Genomic DNA, 21,220 nt, shown 5'->3' with positions numbered 1-21,220 from the left:
GGAGCCTGTTCTACAAGAAGCCTGCCCTCCAGAAGATAATTTTTGTTTTGGGGGGGTCCCCCCTCATATAGATGGTCAGTTTTAACGAATGTCATAGGAGAGAAAGATTCCTGACAGAGACATGAATCCCATGGACAAAGTGTATGGTTGGCTCTGCCACTACATCATAGACTTGTTTTTCAGTCCCACCCAGCAATTGGCCAAAGGTTCTTGCTGAAATTTAGCTTAGTAACTTTCCATCCTCCCTGATGTCAAATAATTGTTCTTGCCAACAAACTTAAAAGTATAGTTTTTATATTTTTAACACAGAGATTATAAATCCACTGAAAATCTTCATTTGGAAGACATAAGATAAGTTGTTAAGAGTCCAAATAGGAGAGTTTTTATTAGTGACACATAACATTTTTGGCAAAAGTAAAACATCATATTCATATAATGATGGAAATATTTCCAAGCAGCATTTTCATGCTTCCTCTATAGTATGAACTGCTTTCTCAGTTGTGTTAAAATACTGTACCTTTAGAAGATTCTGTATGTTTTACTTTTTTCAGAAAGTTTTAGATGTTGAATGAAGCCAGTGTGGACTGGTCATTTGGATGAGGTTAATTTACAAGTGAGGAGGAGAAGATTTGAAGAAAAAGACCAATGTGCTTGAAACAGGATGTAATGTATCAGAGAGAAAAGCTTAGCCTTGCAGGACACACTCAGTGAGAACAAAGAAGCTAATTCTATCAATTCATGCTAAAACAAATTATTTTTAAAAAAATGGACAGCAAAAGAAAAATCATTTTCTCTAAATTTCCCTTTATCACTGATGTAAAAGGGAGTTGATATAAAATATTCTTTAGTATGCTACTTAAATAAACCTTTAATGATGACCTTGTGCAGTTTCTTTTTCTCCTTAAGTGTGCTTCCTATATTTACTTCGATATACTTTCATCAGAACAAAAATGTTTCTTAAGTGAACACATGGTAGTATTGGGCCCAATTCAGCAGCCCCCGGAGTCAGCTTCGGTGCTAGGGACTGAGGCTGGGGATACTGACCAGGCCTCAGCTGAGCACAGAGTAAAGGCCAAGTAGAACAGTTTGCCAGACCACAGTGGTGTCTTCCTTCTTCTCAAGGCCTAATTGGAAACAGTGGCATCATAATTAATTCAAGGGAATGTGGTCTCAGCAGGTACTTATGAGCAGGAAAACGGAAAGAAAATAAGCCAAGAGGATAAAATGTGGTGGTTTTTCATATACCACAGAGACGCTGCTTTTAAAACTCTCAGTTTTCCTTCTGTTACCAGATTTTTTTCCCATTTACAATTCAGAAATAATCAAATACCTCGAAACTTCAGAATATAGGACTTACATATGTTGGGCCAATTTTTTCACCTCTTTCCAATAATTGATTATACCAATAATTTTGTCTATTATCTGCTAGTTATTCACAACTCTGGTATCTCACCAGTAAGTTTAATGATATCAAAGTCCCAAAGAGATAATTTGTAAATTGATGTGCTTATCATTTATTAATATCATGTCACAGCTATAAAATTAACAAATAGCAAACCATTACTCAACAAAAGTCAATGAACTTGATTTTAGAAGGAGAAGAAGACCTGAGTATATGAGTTAACAAGAGAGCAGAGCTGAAGTACATGCTTAGGAAACCATTTGTCTAAGACAAAATTTGTTAAACAATCTAACCTTACACCTAAAGGAACTAAAAAAAACCAACAACAACAACAAACAAAGCCTAAATTAAATAGAAAGAAGGACACAATAAAGATCAGAGTAAAACAGAGTAATAAACAGAGTGCTAAAACAGAGTAAAACAGAGTAAAACAGAGTAATAAACAGAGTCTTAAAAACAATACAAAAGATCAATGAAACCAAGAGCTGTTTTCTTTTAAAAAAAGTTTTATAAACCTGTAACCAGACTCATTAAGAAAAAAAGAAAATGAAATAAGCCAGTCATAGAAAGACAAATACCATATGATCTCACTCATACGTGGAATCTAATTAACAAAATAAACTAGTGAACAAAATAAAACCAGAGGCATGGACACATGGAACAGACTGACAGATCTCAGAGGGGTGGGGGTCAGGGGGACTGGAAGAGATTAGCTGAAGAACATATATACATATATACATATATACATATATACATATGTATGCATAGTCCACAGACACAAACAGCAATGTGGTAAAGGTACTGGGGTAGAGGCTGTGTGGAGGGGAGCAATGGGGAAGAAAATGGAGAACATCTGTAATAGTGTCAACAATTTATAAAGAGGAAAGAAGAGAGAGTACTCAAATAAATAAAATCAGAAATGAAATACACCACCGAAATACAAATACTTAAAAGAAAATATTACAACAACTATATGCCAACAAATCAGACAATTGGAAGACATGGGTAAATTCCTAGAACCATACAATCTTCCAAAACATAATCAGGAATAAGTGGAAAATCTGAACAGATTGATTACAACCAACAAAATTGAACCAGTAATTTTAAAAATCCCCCAACAAACAAAAGTCCAGGACCAGATAGTTTCACAAGTGAATTTTACCAGGCATTCAAAGAATAATACCTACCATTCTCAAACTATTCCCCAAAATTCAACAGGAGGGAAGACTCCTAACCTCATTTTATGAGGCCAGCCTTATCCTAATTCCAAAATCATATAAAGACATTATAAAGAAAAAATTATAGGCCAATATGTTTGAAGAACATAGATTCAAAAATCCTCAGCAAAATATTAGCAAACCGAATCCAGCAATACATTAAATAGATCATATACCATAATCAAATTGGGATTTACTCCTGGGATGCAAGGTTGATACAATATCTGAAAATCAATTAACATGATACACCAGAAAATGAAGGATAAAACTCATCTGTTCATATCAATAGATGCAAGAAAAGCATTTAACAAAATCCAGCACCCATTTATAAAAACTCTCGCAAAGTGGGGTATAGGAAACATACCTCAACATAATAAGGTGACATATGACAAGCCCATAGCTAATATCATAATGTTGAAAATCTGAAACCTTTTCCTTTAAGATCAGGAACAAAACAAGATAGCCACACCACTTTTATTCAACATAGTATTGGAAGTTCTAGCCATAACAATCAGACCAAAAAAAAGAGAAAGAAATAAAGGCATCCAAAATGGAAAAGGAGAAGAAAAATGGTCATTATTTGCAGATGACTTGATATTGTACACGGAGAACCCTAAAGATTCCACCAAGAAACTACTAGAACTGATAAATGAATTCAATAAATGTAAAGGATATAAAATTAACATTCAAAAATTGGTTGCATTTTTATACACCAAAAATGAACTATCAGGGAAACTAAGAAAATAATTTCATTGGCAATTGCATCAAAATGAAATAAAACACCTAGGAATAAATTTATCCAAGGATGTAAAAGACCTGTGCTCAGAAGATTATAGGATACTGAAGAAAAAAATTTGAAGAAGATACAAATAAGTGGAAGCAAATATTGTGCTTGTGGATAGGAAGAATTACATTATTAAGATGTTCATATTACCCAAGGCAAACTATAGACCCAATGTCATTCCTATCAAAATACCAAAGGTGTTTTTCACCCTGACTGGTATAGTTCAGTTGGTTGAGTGACCTGCAGACAGGATGCTGGTTTAATTCCTGATCAGGACACATGCCTGGGTTGTGGACTGGTCCATGTTTGGGGTGCACATGAGGGGCAACAGATTGATGTTTCTCACACACATCAGTGTTTCTCTCCCTCTCTCTCTCCCTCCCTTCCCCTTTCTCTCTAAAAAAATTAAAATAAAATAAATAAAATCTTTAAAAATACCAATGGCATTTTTTTCATATTACTACAACAAATAATCCAAAAATGTATATGAAACCACAAAAGACTCCTAATAACCAAAGCAATCTTGACAAAAAAGAGCAAGGCCAGCAATATCACACTACCTGATATCAAGCTATTCTACAAGGCTATAGTAATCAAACCAGAATAGTACTGATATAGAAATAGATACATAGATCAATGGAACTGAATAGAGAGCCCCCAAATAAACACACACTGTATAGTCAACTGATATATGACAAAGGAAGCAAGTATATACAGTGGAATAAAGATAGTCTATTCAATTAATGGTGTTGGCAAAATTGGATAGATACCTGCCAAAAAAATGAAAGTGGACTACCTTCTTACACTGCATACAAGAATAAAGTCAAAATGGATTAAAAACTTAAATGTAAGACTAGAAACCATAAAACTCCTAGAAGGAAACATAGGCATTTAAATCCCTGACATTTCTCTTAGAAATAATTTTTAAATATATTTCATCTGGCAAGGAAAAACATAAAAAACAAATAAATGGGACTACATTTATTTGGACTACATCAAACTGATGTAGCAAAGAAACTTAAAAGAAAAAGACAACCTACTGAGTGGGAGAACATATTTGCCAATGATACATCTGGTAAAGGGATAATACCCAAAATTTATAAAGAACTCATTAACTCAACACCAAAAAACCCCAAACAACCCAATTAAACAATGGATAGAGGACCTGATTAGACACTTTGCCAAAGAGGACATACAGATGGCCAATAGACATATGAAAAGATGCTCAGTGTCATCAAAGAAATGCTAACTTAAGCCACAGTGAAGGACTGCCTCATACCTGTCAGAGTGGGTATTATCCATAAATCAACAAACAGTAAGTATTATTGAGGATGTGGAGAAAAGGAAACATGCACTGTTGGTGAGAATGCAGAATGGGGAAGCGACTAAGGAAAACAGTATGGAGTTCCCTCAAAAACTGGAAAATGGATCTGCTTATGACCTAGTAGTCCACCTCTGGAAATATATCCAAAGAAACCCAAAACACTAATTTGAAAGAATATATGTACTTCTGTGTTCATTGTAGCATTATTTAAAATAACCAAGGTGTGGGAACAACCCAAATGCCAATCAGTAGAATGCCACAGGGATGTCAAACTCACGTTCCCTGGTGGGCCCCTTGCGGTTGCCTTCAAAGGGCCGAATGTAATTTTAGGACTGTAGAAATGTAACTACTTCTTAACAGTTAAGTGAGAGCTCAGCTGCCACTGGGTAGAAACAAGGTGGAGGGCTGGATTTGGCCCTTGGGCCTTGCGTTTGCCACCTGTGGACTACCATAAAGAAGTGGCACATATATAATGAAATATTAGTTGGTCATAAAAAAGAATAAAATCTTACCATTTGCAAAAGTATGGATGGATCTAGAATGCATTATGCCAAGTGAAATAAGTCAATCAGAGAAAGACAAAAACCACATGATTTCACTTATATATAGAATCTAAAGAACAAAAGAAAAACAAAAAACGAAACAAATTCATAATAGATACAGAGAAGAGACTGATGCTTGTTAGAAGGGAGGAGTATTGAGTGACTGGTTGAAAAAAGTGAAGGAATTAAGAAGTACAAATTGATGGTTACAAAATAGTCATGGGGGTATAAAGTTCAGCATAAGCAATACAATCAATAATATAGGATCTATATGGTGCCAGGTGCATCCTGGAAATATCAGGGGGTGGGGTGGAGAATGCTATGTAAAGTATGTGATTGTCTAGCCGCTATGCTGTACACCTGAAATGAATGCAAAATAATACTGAATGTAAACTGTAATTGAGAAATGCTGTCTTTTTTTAAAAAAAGCATTTTTTGGACAACATTTTCTAAGTCACTTAAAGGACACTATAAACAAAGGTTAGATTATTATTTAAAATGTTCAAATTGTCTTTCTTCCTTTTGATCAAAAGTATGAAAGGCTAGGGAAAAGGGAGGCAGAAAATGTCTTTCTAGCAAATACAAATGGTAGTAAAATGAAAGAGCACCTGGTTAATGATAATGTACAATTTTCTCTTTTATAAAAATGACTCTTTCTTAAATTTAGAGGTTTGGGTTAGAATCTATATTTGTTAATTTGAAGGCATTGAAATTCTAACAACAACCAGAACAACAAAAACTATGTTCACACAAGGTAACTCCTTTATGATACAACAAGTAACCTTTGCTTGTAAAAATATCTTTGCCCCCTGGTGGTGAAATTATTATTTAATTTTTTAAAAATTAAAAAAACTATAATTATGGAATCTTGGCATTAAAAATCATTCTATGGTGAGAAAATTAATAGAGAATCATATGTTAGAATTGAAGAGAGATCAAGCTACTCCATTTGTGTTGTAAAGAATTCAAACTTCACATATCTTACTACTCAGAACTAAGTTTTACTTGTTTCCATGTTGGTCTTATTGCTAATTCAGTATTATTTTTAAATGCTGCTTCCTTTAAGAAAGTTCATAGCACACATTTATGAGCCATGGAATTTCTATGCATAAGCTAATGCCTTAGCTATGACCTGTTGACTGAGGAAAATAGTAACGTGACATCACACACAATATTATGGTCAATGGCAAAATGCCCAAATCAGCCTGTTCAGAATGAAAGAATAGAGGATGTAGAGGTCTGTTAAAATTTTCTTTTGCAAACTAATTGGAGCCTTTGTATATGAGGAAAATATGATTGCTGTGCTTAAGTGAGATAATGTCCTCCTTGTTTGGTTAAAGAAGAAAAACTAATTTTCAAATTGTAAAAAGTGATTCCAGTGAGTTACTGTAAAGTGTTGAAATACTAATAGTAATCTTGGCATTGCGGAAGCTATTAGAAGAAAAATTTTAACATGAGTTCTATTTGATATGTTGAAATTTATGTAAGGCACGGAACATCAGTCTCTAAAAATACAGAGTTACTTCAGGGTAAGACAATAACCAATGAGTTTTAATGACTAAGTCATTAAATTTGCATATTTTCGATTCATTTTATTCAATCATGTTACTTTTAATTACATATATATTGTAAAGCATTATGCCAAGTTTAACAGGAAAATCATGAATAACATGTTTTATGGAGTTGGGACAAAAATATTAAGTCGGCTTTTAGAACCAGTCATTATTTTGTGAAGACAACCTTATCTCCCCCCATCTTGTGCAAGCAAATGATTGGGTAAATTTCTGGTGAAGTGAGCAATCACAGCTGAAATTTAATCATACATGACTTAAAGTCTCATGTTAGTGTTTGTGACACAAAAGTTTCAACTCTCTACATAGACCAGCTTACCTATTGCTTTCATTTTTCACATGCATATGGTACCATATCTAAGGAATGAACCATTGCCTAACCCCAGATCACTAAGATTTACTCCTATTTTTCTTATCTTTCTTTTTTAAAGATTTTATTTATTTTTAGAGAGAGGGGAAGGGAAGGAGAAAGGGAAGGAGAGAAACATCAATGTGTGGTTGCCTCTTGCATGCACCTTACTGGAGACCTGGCCCATAACCCAGGCATGTACCCTGACTGGAAATCAAACCAATGACCCTTTCTTTGGTTCACAGGCCAGCATTCAATCCACTGAGCCACACCAGCCAGGGCTATTCCTATGTTTCTTATGAGAATTTTATAGTTTTAGTGCTTACATTTAAGTCTATGATGTAGTTTGAGTTCCTATTTCTCAGCTGTGGTTTTATGTCTTTCATTAGTTTTGCAAAATTATTGGCCAGTATACCTACAAATACTGTTTCTGCCTCACTTTCTCTTTTTCTAGGACTCCAATTACAAGTGTGCTTGATTTATTCATTGTGTCCCACATGCCTTTTAAGCTCTGTTGTTTCAGTTTGTGTATTTTTCTTGACCTATCCTCAAATTCACCAACCCTCTCTTCTGCCATTAAGTTTTGATTTTAGATATTATACATCTTTTTCAATTTGAGACTTTCCATCAGTTTTTTAATGGATTCAATTCTCTGTTAAAATTCTGTATTTTTTAATCCATTTGTCCACTTTTTCTTCCATTTTGTATACAAGACTCTATTTTATAATAGTTATGTTAAAGTTTTTATCTGGACTCAAATATATGGCTTATCTGTGGGTCTTGTATTATCTATTTTTTTTCTGGCAATTACCATTTAGTCCCCTTACACCTCCCACTGCACCCCTCACAATCATCACACTGTTGTCCATGTCTATGAGTCCTTTTTGCTTATACCTCCAAACCTTAACCTCCCAACTCCAGCTGTCATCCTGCTCTCCACCTATGAGCCTGTCCCCGTTTTCTTTGTTAGCTCAGTTTGCTCATTAGACTCCACATATGAGTGAAATTGTATGGTATTTGTTTTTATCTGACTGGCTTATTTCAGTTAGTATAATGTTCACCAGGTCCATCCATACTGTCGCTAATAGTAACATTTTCTTTCCTTTTATGACCAAGTATTACTCCATTGTGTAAAATTCCTATAGTTGTTTTATACACTCATCACCTGGTGGTCATTTGGGCTGCTTCTATATCTTTGGTTCCTTTGGTTACACTCCCAGAAGTGGGATTGCTAGGTCAAAAGGCAGATCCATTTTTAATATTTTGAGGTATAGCCATACTGCTTTCCACAGTGGCTGCAACAATCTGCATTCTCACCAAAAGTGCATGAGTGTTTCCTTTTCTCCACATCCTCACCAGTGCTTGTTGTTTGTTGATTTATTGATAACCATTCTGATGATAACCATTCTGACAGGTGTGAGATGGTATCTCATTGTGGTGGTAATTTGCGTTTCTCTGATGATTAGTGACATTGAGTATTGTTTCATATGTCTGTTGGCCATCTGTGTGTCCTCTTTGAAGAAATGTATATTCAGCTCCTTTGCCTATTTTTTAATTGGGTTATTTGGTTTTTTGGTGTTGAATTTTGTAAGCTCTTTTAAAATGTTGAATATTAAACCCTTATCAGATGTATCAGTGAATATGTCCTCCCAATCTTGGGGTTGTCTTTTTATTTTGTTGATGATTTCCTTTGCTGTGCAGAAACTTTTTAGTTTCATGTAGTCCCATTTATGTTTTCTTTTGTTTCCCTTACCTGGGAAAATATATCTGATAACATATTGCTATGAGCAGTGTCCAAGATTTTACTGCCTATGTTTTCTTCTAGGATTCTAATGGTTTCTGGTCTTACATTTAAGTCTTTGATTCATTTTGAATTTATTATTGTGTGTGGTGTAAGTAGGTGGTCTAGTTTCATTTTTCTGCAAATATCTATCCAATTTTCCCAATACCATTACAGAATAAACTATCATTAGCCCATTTTATATACTTGTTCCACTGTCAAATATTAGTGGACTATAAAAGTGTGGGTCTACTTCTGGGCTCTCTATTCTGTCACATTGATAATTGTGTCTGTTTTTATGCCAGTACCATGCTGTTTTGATTACTATTGCCTTATAGTATAGTTTCATATTAGGTAGGGTGGTTTCTCCAACTTTGTTCTTCTTTCCCAAGATCGCTGTTGCTATTTGGGGTCTTTTGTGGTTCCATATAAGTTTTTGGTATATTTGTTCTAATTCTGTGAAATACGTTATTGGAATCTTTATAGGAATTGCATTGAATCCGTAGATTACTTTGTGTACTATGGACATTTTAATGATGTTAATTCTTCCTATCCATGAACACAGTATGTGCTTCCACATATTTGTGTCTTCTTCAATTTCTTTATTAAACATTCTTATAATTTTCTGAGTACAGATCTTTTACATTCTTGGCTAGGTTAATCCCTAGGGATTTTATTCTTTTTGAAGCACTTGTGAATGGGAATGTTTTCTTAATTTCTCTCTCTGTTAGTTCATTATTAGCATATACAAATGCAACTGATTTCTGGATATTAATTTTGTATTCTGCTAATTTGCCTAATTCATTTATCAGTTCTAGTAGTTTCTTGATGGAGTCTTTGGGGCTCTCTATGTATACTATTGTGTCATCTGCAAATAACAACAGTTTTACTTCTTACTTTCCAATTGGATGCCTTTTACTTCTTCTTGTCTGACTGTTGTGGCTAGGACCCCCAGTACTATGAAAGTGGACATCCTTGTCTTGTTCCCAATATTAAGGGGAATGCTTGTAGTTTTTGCTGAGTATGATGCTGGCAGTGGGTTTGTCATATATGGCCTTTATTATGTTTAGATATGTTTCCTCTCTTCCCATTTTGCTGAGTTTTTTATCATAAATGGGTGCTGGATTTATCAAATGCTTTTTCTGCATCTATTGATATGGTTGGTTGGTTTTTGTCTTTCATTTTGTTTATGTGGTGAATCATATTTATTGATTTGTGAATGTTGTACCATCCTTCCCTTCCTGGAATAAATCCTGCTTGATCGTGGTGTATAATTTTTTTGATGTATTGCTGTATTTGGTTTTCTAATTTTTTTGAGGATTTTAGCATCTGTGTTCATCAGGGATACTGGCTTTTAATTTTCTTACTTTATAGTGTTTTTATCTGGCTTTGGAATTAGGATAATGCTGGCCTCATAAAATGAGTTTGGGAGTCTTCCTTTCTCTTGGATTTTTAAAAATAGTTTGGGAAGGAGAGCTGTTAGTTCTTCTTGGAATGTCTGGTAAAATTCACCTGTGAAGCCACCTAGTTCAGAGCTATTTCTTGTTGGAAGGTTTTTGATTACTGCTTCAATTTTACTCAGCTGTAATCTGTCTATTCAGATTCTCTGATTTTTCCTGATTTAGTTTTGGAAGATTGCATGTTCCTAGAAATTTATCCTTGTCATCTGTTGTCCAGTTTGTTGCATATATTTGTTCATAATGTTTACTTGCACTCCTTTGTATTTCTTTGGTATCAATTGTTATTTCTCCTCCTTAATTTCTGAATTTATTTATTTGCTCCCTCTCTTTTTTGCTTGATGAGTCTGGCTCAAATTTTGTCAATCACGTTTATCCTTTCAAAGAGCCAGCTCTTAGATTCATTGATCTTTTGTATCATTTTAGGCTATTTTGTTTATTTCTGCTCTGATCTTTATTATTTCCTTCCTTCTACTCATTTTGTCCTTTGTTATTCTTTAAGTATATTTTATTATGTTATTGCAATTGGTCCATTTTTCACTCCCTTTTATTCCCCTCTGCCCTGCTTGCCCTCATCCACCAGCACTCCCCTCCCCCTTCCTTAGTGCATGTCCATAAGTCATGCATATAAGTTATTTGGCTTCTCCATTTCCTATTCTTAACCTCCCCCTCTCTATTTTTTACCTACCATTTATGCTTCTTATTCCCTGTACATTTTCTCCCATTCTCCCCCCTTCCTCTCCCCACTGGTAACTCTCCATATGATCTCCATTTCTGTGATTCTATTCCCGTTCTACTTGTTTGCTTAGTTTGTTTTTGTTTTTTGTTTTTAAGGTTCAATTATTGATAGTTGTGAGTTTGTTGTCATTTTACTGCTCATAGTTTTTTATCTTCTCCTTTTCCTCAGATAAGCCCCTTTAATATTTCATGTAATAAGGGCTTGCTGGTGATGAACTTCAATTTGACCTTATCTGGGTAGAAATTTATCTACTCTTCCATTCTAAATGATAGCTTTGCTGGATAGAGTAATCTTGGATGTAGGTCCTTGCCTTTCATGACTTCTATTACTTCTTTCCAGCCCTTTCTTGCCTGTAAGGTTTCTCCTGAGAAATCAGCTGATAGCTTTATGGGAACGCCTTTGTAAGTAACTGTCTCCTTTTCTCTTGCTGCTTTGAAGATTCTCTCCTTGTCTTTAATCTTGGATAATGTCATCATGATGTGCCTTGTGTGTGCTTCCTTGGGTCCAAGTTCTTTGGGACTCTCTGAGCTTCCTGGACTTCCTAGAAGTCTATTTCCTTTGTCGGATTGGGGAAGTTCTCCCTCATAATGTCTTCAAATAAGTTTCCAATTTCTTGCTCTTCTTCTCCTTCCTCTTCTCTTCCTCTTCTCCTTCTGGCACCCCTATGATTTGGATGTTGGAATGTTTAAAGTTGTCCTGGGAGTTTCTGAGCCTCTCCTCATTTTTCTGAATTCTCATTTCTTCATTCTGTTCTGATTGAATGTTTATTTCTTCCTTCTCCAAATCCTTGATTTGAGTCCTGCTTTACTTCCCATCACTGTTGGTTCCTTGTATACTTTTCATTTTACTTTGCATAGCCTTCACTTTTTTCCTTATTTTGTGACCAAACTCACTCATTTCTCTGAGTGGTTCAAACCAGTGTTTTGAACTCTTCATCTGATAGGTTGACTCTCTCTTCATCACTTAGTTCTTTTTCTAGAGTTCTGATCTGTTCTTTTATTTGGGCCATATTTCTGTCTCAGCACACCTGTTATGGTGTGACGGGTAGAGCCTTAGGTATTCACCAGGGCAGGGCAACCCATGTTGTTGTATTGTGGCACTGTATGTGGGGGAGGGGTCAGAGAAGGAATAATGCCACTTGCTGGGCTCTTGGCAGGATTTCAGTCACTTCCCCTGCTACTCACAAGCAAATTGGGCCCTTCTGGTGCTGATTCCAAGGTGGGTGGGTTTGTGTGTGATCTAGGACCCCATAGGTCTCTCCAGTGAACTCTCCTATGAGGCTAGGAGTTTCTCCCACCACCGCAACCCCCACCGATTTTTATTGCCAGAGGTTTTGAGGCTTTCTTCTCCTACACTGGAACATGGGGTTGTGTGGTCTGTCTTGCTCCCCAGTTGTTCCTCCAAGTTTATCTGCATGTAAATATGAGTCCTCCACCCGCCTCCCTACCATTCATCCTCTCTGCCCTGGATGCTCATCTCTGCCCCTCCTACCAATCTGGATGAATTTTTCTTCTTTAACTCATTGGTTGTTGGACTTCCACACAGTATGATTTTTCTGGCAGTTCTGGTTGTTTTTAGGTTTTAAACTTGTTGTTGTCTTTCTTTTGGTTGTGTGAGGAGGCAAAGTGTATCTGCCTACACCTCTATCATGGCCGGGAGTCCAATCTGTTTGTTGTTCTTTTTCAAGTTTATTTAAGTGTAAAGTTGTATAGTTTATTTGAGCTTTGTCTTGTTCCTGTAAAAATATGAATTTCCCTCTTAGGATTGCTTTCCCTGTGCCCCACAGATTTTAGATTGTTTTGTTCTCACTTTCGTTTGTTTCCAGGTATCTTCTGATTTCTTCCTTGATCTCATTGTTGACCCATTCATTGTTTAATAGTATGTTATTTAGCTTCCATTTCTTTGTGTGTTTTTCAGTGCTCTTCATGTGATTGATTTCTAGTTTCATAGCACAGTGGTTAGAGAAGATGCTTGATATGATCACATCTTCTTAACTTTTTTAGTCTTGTTTTGTATCCTAACATGTGGTCTATCCTACAAAACATTCCATGTGTGCTTGAAAAGTATGTATAGTCTACTGCTTTGGCATGAAATGCTTTGAAGATATCAGTTAAATCCATCTGATGTAGTGTAACTTTAAGGCCACTGCCTCCTTGTTGATTTTCTGTCTGGAAGCTCTGTCCATTGAAGTAAATGAGGTGTTAAAATCCCCAACTATGCCTATATTTCTGGTGATCTCTTGTTTTATGTCCATCAAGATTTGCTTTATATATTTCAGTGCCCCTATAAATGCAGCATAAATGTTCACTAGGGTTATATCCTCTTGTTGGATTGTTCCCTTTATCATTATGTAGTGTCCTTCTTTGTCTCTTACTATATATAGCCTTGGGTTTAAAGTGTCTTTTGTTGGACATAAGTACTACTACACCAGCCTTTTTTCCCTTCCATTGCATGAAATATCTTTTTTCATCCCTTTACTTTTTGTCTGTGTGTATCTTTCTATCTGAGAAGGTTCTCTTGGAGACAGCATATATATATATGTGTCTTGTTTTCTTATCCATTCATCTACCCTATGTCTTTTGGTAGGTGCATTTAAGCCATTTGAATTTAAGGTGACTATTGATAGAGTGATTTAGTACCATTTTGTTGTTAGACTGTTTCCCTCTATTTTTTCTTTCTCTTTTTCTTCTTCTTAAAGCAAGCTCTTTAACATTTGCTGCAATACTAGTTTGGTGTTAACAAACTCCTTTAGCTTTTTCTTGTCTGGAAAGCTCCTTATTTCTCTGATTTTAAATGATGTCCTTGCTGGGTAAAGTAGCCTTGGTTGTAGGTCCTTGCTTCTCAGCACTTTGAATACTTCATGCCACTCCCTTTTGGCCTGAAATGCTTCTGTTGGGAAATCAGATACCCTAATCTTCATGGGATAGTACTGGGGTTGGAGCCTTTGAAAGATAATTAGGTCCATGAGGGTGGAGCCCCCCCCCCCCCACTGTGGGATTAGTACTCATAAAACACAAGATCTCTCTCCCCTTACCCACACTTCCACCACTGAGGGAACAGCAAGCCGACCATCTACAACTTGGAAGAGGACTCTCACCAGAGCCTGACCATACTGGTACCCTGATCTCAGACTTCCCACCCTCCAGAACTGTGAGGAAAAAAAAATCTGTTGTTTAAGCCACCCAGTCTACAGTTGGTTTTTTTTTTTTTGTAGCAACCCTAGGAGACTAAGAGCACCCTGCTCTTGTATCTTTGAGAGGTACGCCTCATGATGAACTTAAGTGTGATGAATTCATATATATATGAATATATATATGTATATAAAGTAAGATATAATTGCATTCATTCTTGACTAAAAGTATTTTAAGCTCTGCAAGAATAGAATTCCTTCAGTAAGATTTATTTCCTACTGTTTTTCTAACCTTTATCAGACATAATATATTCTTACTATGAGAGTAAAAATAGCTTTATCTTTCCCCTACTGAGTTTCATTTAACTGGTCAGATCCAAATAGGAAAAACATAATGTCAAATTTTCAAAACTGAGCAAGTATCTTGAGATATACAGGCACTTTTTTGTTCCCTTCTACTTCCTCAACAAGACTAGGGAGTCAGGAAGGAGAAATGTGAGAGGGCTAAAAATAAATAAGGCTCACCCAACAGAAGCAATAGTGGTGGAGGAAAAAAAGTTAAAAGAGACTGAACAGAAGCTATATAGGACGAGGTGGTAAGACACTGGTGGGAAAGAGGTTTTTTCCTTTAAAAACAGACCTCAATACAGAAGGGGGGGGAAATGGGACAACTTACAGTTGAGGTGGCATAATCAATAAAACATACTAAAAAATGTTGGATACAAAAAAAAACCAAAGTGGGCTATGGGTGGATAAGCCACACTTCCCCTAAGACTGATTGAGTCACCATTATTAATTCTCCCAGGCCACCTATTTGACGGTATTATACTTATAAATCTTAATTCAGAATTAGAAGTATACTTTTTTTTGTCTTGGTCCGAATTCCACTTCTGCTTCATCTCTCTCACTCTAGGATACCTCTTAGATTTGTCCCTTTAAGGCCATGGGTACAATTCCTCCTATAGCTTTGCTTATGAAATAATGAAATGTTTGGAAAAGAGGCCATAATCAATAAATCAGTTTTCATATATGCTTTTAGTTTTCAGTATCTGGGGGAGGGTAAGAAGATAGCTGTTCCAGGGGGAGTCATACTCGGGATATTCCAGGTACGTGTGCGATGCGCGCGTCTCAATCTGTGAAAACACACCTCAGCTCCTCGGTGAGCTCCAGACACTGAACGGCTGTTCGCAGAGGCCTGGATCTGGGGCACCCGGCGTGCCTACTTCCGGCCCCGCCCCCTCTCCCGTGGTTGCTAGGAGACGTGATGTCACAGGAAGCGAGGCCTGGAATAGGCTAAAGCGTGGGGGAAGCCTCTCCCCCTCTGCACCCTCGGCGCCCGGCGCTGGCTCTCCAGCTGTTTGTAGGCCCGGGGGTGAGGGTCGGCGCTGGGGAGAGCCCGCTACGACCCCGTCCGCCACCTGCGGCTGGGTCCGCGGGCTCCAGCCGATCCCGCCCCGTCGCCGGGGCGGGCGACTACAGTACTGCGCCGGTGCTCTTGACTGGCGGGCACTGTTCCCGGCGCCCGCGCTGCCCGCCACGTCCCCGATCTTGGCAGACAGGACAGCGTGGCGGGTGACCTTTCCGTGCCCAGAGCGATGACGGCTCCCTGTTCTGGGATGGCTCGGCTTCCTCGGCGCCGCGGGCTCCGGCTCGTGCGGTTCTCGCTGCCGCTGCTTCTGCTGCTGCTGGCGGCGGCAGGGCCAGCGCACGGCTGGGAGAGCGGAGACCTCGAGTTGTTTGACTTGGTGGAGGAGGTGCAGCTCAACTTCTACCAGTTCCTCGGGGTCCAGCAGGTGAGCGGGGCCGTCCGCGCGCCCGAGCGCTGCGCCTCAGGGGCCGAAAAACGGGCGGGTCGGGCGGGAGGGAGAGGCTGGGGCGGGCTTTGACCCGGTTTCCTCCCGGGGAGCCGGCACTGCGGCCAAGACTTGGTTGTCCTGGGCTCTGACTGCCCTGCTCAGCCCGGTCCGCCAGGGTCCCTCGTTAAGCCAGCCTCAGAAGGAGTTGTTCGCCTCCCCCTGGTCCTGGCTGCCCTGCTCCCCTTCTCAAGTTGCGGTCGAAGTTTCAGGCCGGACGGTGCCACCAGTAGCTGGGGTGGTGATACCCCGCCTTTTCTTTGCGGTATGAGGGCGATCATCGCACCCAGCTGTACTGGAGGAATGGTGTGAGGGGAAGAGTAGTCGTGTCCCACTCTAAAATTTCCCTTCCTAGTTACACTTATCGTTGTGCTTGCGTTTAGCTGCCTCCTTTCCTTTGCCTTTCCGGAAAGGTAGGAATGCGTTTTGGTCGGCGTCTGGGTTGCAAAACTTTTTCTTGCTCTGTATTTTGGAATCGGTTTAGCCTGCTGGATAGGGGTTAGTATCTCCGTTTAGAAATCTGGAGGAACGTGAAGCCCTGGAACTCATACAAGGAACCATGAAGTTTTCTGGGCTGTAGAGGCACTTGAGATGCTACAGGAAGATGCACATCCAGTAACGCAGGATCGTTGTCTTTTTCTTTTTCTTTTTCTTTTGTTCCCCCCCCACTTTTTTTTTTTTTTTTTTTTTTTTTTTTTTTTTTTTTTTTTAGCTTGGAACTGTAATCTGTTTAAGTCCGTTTGTGGCTCTGTACTTCTACCTGCGAGTAGTCATTGAGGGGAGATAACTAGTCGCTATCCGAATCTACTGCTAAGGAGATGACATATGGGGTGAGAGACTTAGGATGTCACACTCTGATTGAGCCCTTCATAAAATGTTTTGAATAATTATGGGGTAAAAAAAAAGGTTCACCCACGATTGTCATTCAAGCACACTTCACAGAACTAGAAATGAAATGTGTATTTCCCCCTTATGGATGTGAACTATCGAGCTTAACAAAAAATCAAAATTTACTTTTCAGTTAAGTATAATTAAATATAAAATTTCTGTTGCACTATGATTTTAACAAATTGTATTTTTGTAAGAGTTATTAGAGTATAAGCATTCACACTTCAAATTTTTAGGTGCAAACCGTTCATTATCTTCACCTGTGCCATTTTCTGCTCATAGAGACAAGTGTATCTTATCTCATTACAAAGTAGATGATTACGCAGTGAGTGTAAAAATCATTAGTGAAAGTAACTCTAAAACAGGGGTGTCAGACTCATTTTCACTTGGGGGCCACACCAGCCTCGAGGTTGCCTTCAAAGCGCTGAAATAATTTTAGGATTGTATAAATGTAACTACTCCTTAACTGTTAAGGAGTTGAAATTACATTCAGCCCTTTGAAGGTAACCTCAAGGCTAATGTAGCCCCAGTGAAAATGAGTTTGACACCCCTGCTCTATAGGATTTAAAGAACACCTTTATTATTGATAATATTTGTTAGGATTTATCATGACTGATTAAATTCTGTAGCTAGAGAGTCTTATACATAACTCTCCAAACATTTTGAAGATCCTTTTCAGTTGTTCATGGAAAATTAAGCCCCTTTAAGAGAACACAGAAATTTAGTAGCATTAGTTTAAATTGTAGATTATGTAATTTAGCTTGTATGTGAACTCTCATAGACTTCATTTATAATTTCATGCAATTTAATTTACAGAGTTAATTAGGCAGCATAAACAACCAGAGCACTTAACTATGTGGGCAATGATGGGAAAATAAAGAAGCATAGATAATCGAGAAAATTCAGTTGTCGAGGCAGAATTTGAAAAGGATGTAAAAATTGTTTTAATCTGTGTTTCTCTACCAGCCACATCAGAAGAAATTTTATTCTACCTGAGCAGAGAAACTGATTGGAACATGTTCTTTACATTACACTAAATCTTAACGTTCTTGGAAGACTTGCAGAGAACCAGAAGTTTGGTAGAGACAAATGCCTGTCTTAAGTCCTTAATGTGTAATTTTCAGGCCAGAGCCAACCGATCTTTTTGGTGACTAGGACCAAGACAGAGTAGGTAGTTTACTCAGAATTGTGACCTGATTCTATACACCCAGCAGTTTTGTTGTTCATTCGATAGATATTTATTTGATGCTTACTAAATTCGAAGCACTGGGAGTTGACTGGTATATAAAATGAAACCTGTAGCCTCGTGAAACTCACAATTTAGTAGGGGGAAAACAGATAGTAAATAACTAAACAAGTAAATGTGTCAGGTGGTCAGAGAAGGCCTCTGAAGGACATAAGGGAATGAGCCGCGTGGGTAAGCTATGCAGGGGAAGAGCGTTCAAGGAAGGCAGCGTGTTGAGTGCAAAGGCCTTGAGGCAAGAGTTTGCGTATGGCATTTGAGGAGTAGCAAGACAGCCAGTCTGTCTGGAGCAGAGCAAACAAAGAGGACAATAATAGATGAGATCAGAGTCATGGAGTTAGGAGAAGATATTGTAGGGCTTCGTAAGACATTATAAGGACTTGGGCTCTAAATAAGTTGGGGATCTCATGGGGGGTGCTGAATATAAGAGGTATATGATTTGACTTAAATTTCAAAATAACAATTGTGTTAAGGATTGTCTTGTGTTAATGATCATCTGTATGTAGTCATTAGCTATTTAGAGGGATAATTATGGTGTTGAGTGTGGATTGTGCCTGGGTGGTCAGATAAAGTAGTCAGATTCTGAGTTTAACTGGAACATACAACTGGCAGGGTTTTACTGATTTCTGAATGTGGGATGTGAGGGAAAAAAAGGTTGAGGATAACTCTTAAGCATTGGGCATCAGTAACTGAATAAATACTCATGTAATTACAGTTGCCACTTGTTAAGATAGAGAAGCCTGGGATAGAAGCAGGTTTGGTTAGGAGGGAAATCAGGAATTTGGTTTGAGATCATGCTGAATTTGTGGTGTCTATCCAACATGTAGGTCATTATTTAAGTCTGCAGTTACAAGGAGAAAAGTTAGGTCTATAGATATAAATTTGGAGTCCCTGGCACTTAGATGGTAAGTTAAAACCACAAAACTGGGTATGTTCACCAGGGGAGTGACTATAAAAGAGAAAAGGTCTGGGAGCTAAGCCTTGGAGATAAAGAAGAACCAAAAAAGAAGATGGAAGAGGTTAACAGCCAGTGAAATGGGAGGCAAACCAAGAAAAGATGCTCTCTTTCAAGTCAGGTTAAGAAGTATTTCAAAGAAGAGAAGGTGATCAGCTGGGTTGAATTCTGATAATTCAAATAGAGTTCTGAGAATGAGCTGTTAAATTGAACAGGTATGGTGGTCATTGGCAAAACCTGCGTCATTGGAGTGGAATGTGTGGTCAGAGTGGGTTCAGGGAGAGAAGGGGAAAGCCACAATTAATATAAATTTTTTTTGACATAGTCATGCCCCAAAACTTAAAAGAAGTCAGGGATGATAGTGACTGAATGTGACATCCTCTTTCCCCCAGGTTTAAGATAGTTTGCTTAGTTACTCCCTAAACTCTATAATTAGAAACATTGATTACTTCAGGAATTTGGACCTTCCTGACTCACAACGTTGGGCAAGCTAGTTGCCTTGTTTTTAGGACAAATGGTATCTTCTTTAACTATGTAATTCATAGTTAGGCAACATAGTAGACACTTAAATTTTTATTGAATGATAAAATGTAAACATGGTAACTAAAACTAAAAGTAATTCCCCAAAGGAGTAGTTTAAAGGTGTAACTTTTTTTACCCATTAGGTAATATTTTTATATGGCTTTTCATGGCCCTCATACAGTGAATGTGTTCCTAGATTTCAGATTAGTTATAGGACATTCCAATTTGGATATTGTGTCTTTTCAGAGGAGATGGGGTGAAAGATTAGAGAAGTGTAGGGAAAAAGTTGTGAGTTATGAAATATCTTTTATTAGTAACTCCAAGTCCCCACACAATAGTTATATTTCCTCTAAGAGCTACTTCTTGGACATGTGCACTTCTTGTGAGGTGGGTCAACAGCAATTCTGTATGTTTTTTTTTATTGTCCTTTGGGGCCATGACTGTCCTTATACTTTGTGTGGTATTCTGGCCAACAATAAATATGTCAGATTCATTTTTTTAAATCTGCCAATTGCAATTGTGACTAGCTGAGTTACTTTAAATTTTGCAGAGTTTACTTTCTGATGAGGGCAAGGTAGTCTATCTAGTGCCAGTCAGCTGTTACAGATCCCTGTTCACAGAGCTAGAAAATGTTCTTTCTTTTATAAATGTTTCTATAACTGCATCCTTGCACTTAAATGGATGCTGAAATTTCATTAAAAAAGAAAACTTATTCTCACGTGTTTATAAAAGATTGGATTTTAATCCTTCATCAGAATTAATAATGCTTTTAAGCTCTTTCAATCTGAACTTCAAAAGTACAGAATGTTTGAATGAATGTACAGACGAGCAGCCTGTACAGAGGAGGAACAATCACTGCCCAGTCATCCCATATCCAGATGCGGAGGGACTTTCCTAAAGAAACAGTGCTATCTCTTGACACATCTCTTATCTCTAAGGAGGAGCCAGTTACTTGTTGGAAGGTGATTGCCTTTGGTCTCTTTTCCCTGAATGGGGAGAGCTAATCAGTGAAAAAGCTATAAAGCATGGTAATCAGCCTCATTCTGTGCCCCAAACCAGAAAGGCAATAATCCTGGACAGACTTTTGAATGTGCCATTTCAAAGCCTGGACTGGAGAGGGGTGGTCAAACATTGTCAGCAAACCTGTTTGCCCCTATGCCTAATCTAAATTCATTGGTAGCTTTTCAGCAATAAAGGTGATATTTGATTTCTATCTGCCTGACTTCCATCTCAGTTTTTTTTTTTTTTTTTTTGGATGGGAAAAAGCATGAAATCATGAAGAGGGCCTTCTCAAAGCCAGTCATAGTCCTTTTTAAAAATAAAAATGAAGATATCTTTCATAATTTATTGATGAACCTGTACGGTGAATATCTGTAACCTACAATGATTCCTATGGTAGATCCCACTGAACTTGTGATATTAGTTGAATATGGTCCAGTCCTCAGTGAGTGTATTCCCTTGTAA

At 37.8% G+C, this 21,220-nt stretch overlaps 1 protein-coding gene across 1 annotated transcript in view; it reads left to right on the top strand.

Annotated features, from left to right (window-relative positions):
* Window positions 1-15,583: 15,583 nt before the first annotated feature.
* Window positions 15,584-21,220, top strand: part of DNAJC1 (DnaJ heat shock protein family (Hsp40) member C1) — a 248,631-nt gene continuing 242,994 nt past the window's right edge. Inside the window, exon 1 of the mRNA XM_037058107.1 lies at window positions 15,584-16,088. Within this exon, the coding sequence (XP_036914002.1) occupies window positions 15,891-16,088 (198 nt within the window). The 5' untranslated portion in view covers window positions 15,584-15,890. The remainder of the gene's footprint in view (window positions 16,089-21,220) is intronic.

The sequence above is a fragment of the Sturnira hondurensis genome, unplaced genomic scaffold, assembly GCF_014824575.4.
Source record: "Sturnira hondurensis isolate 20B ecotype Veracruz unplaced genomic scaffold, ASM1482457v3 Scaffold0009906, whole genome shotgun sequence".
Lineage (NCBI taxonomy): Eukaryota > Metazoa > Chordata > Mammalia > Chiroptera > Phyllostomidae > Sturnira > Sturnira hondurensis.
The sequence above is the reverse complement of the archived record's forward strand: the minus strand, read 5'-3'. Positions and strand labels throughout refer to the sequence as shown.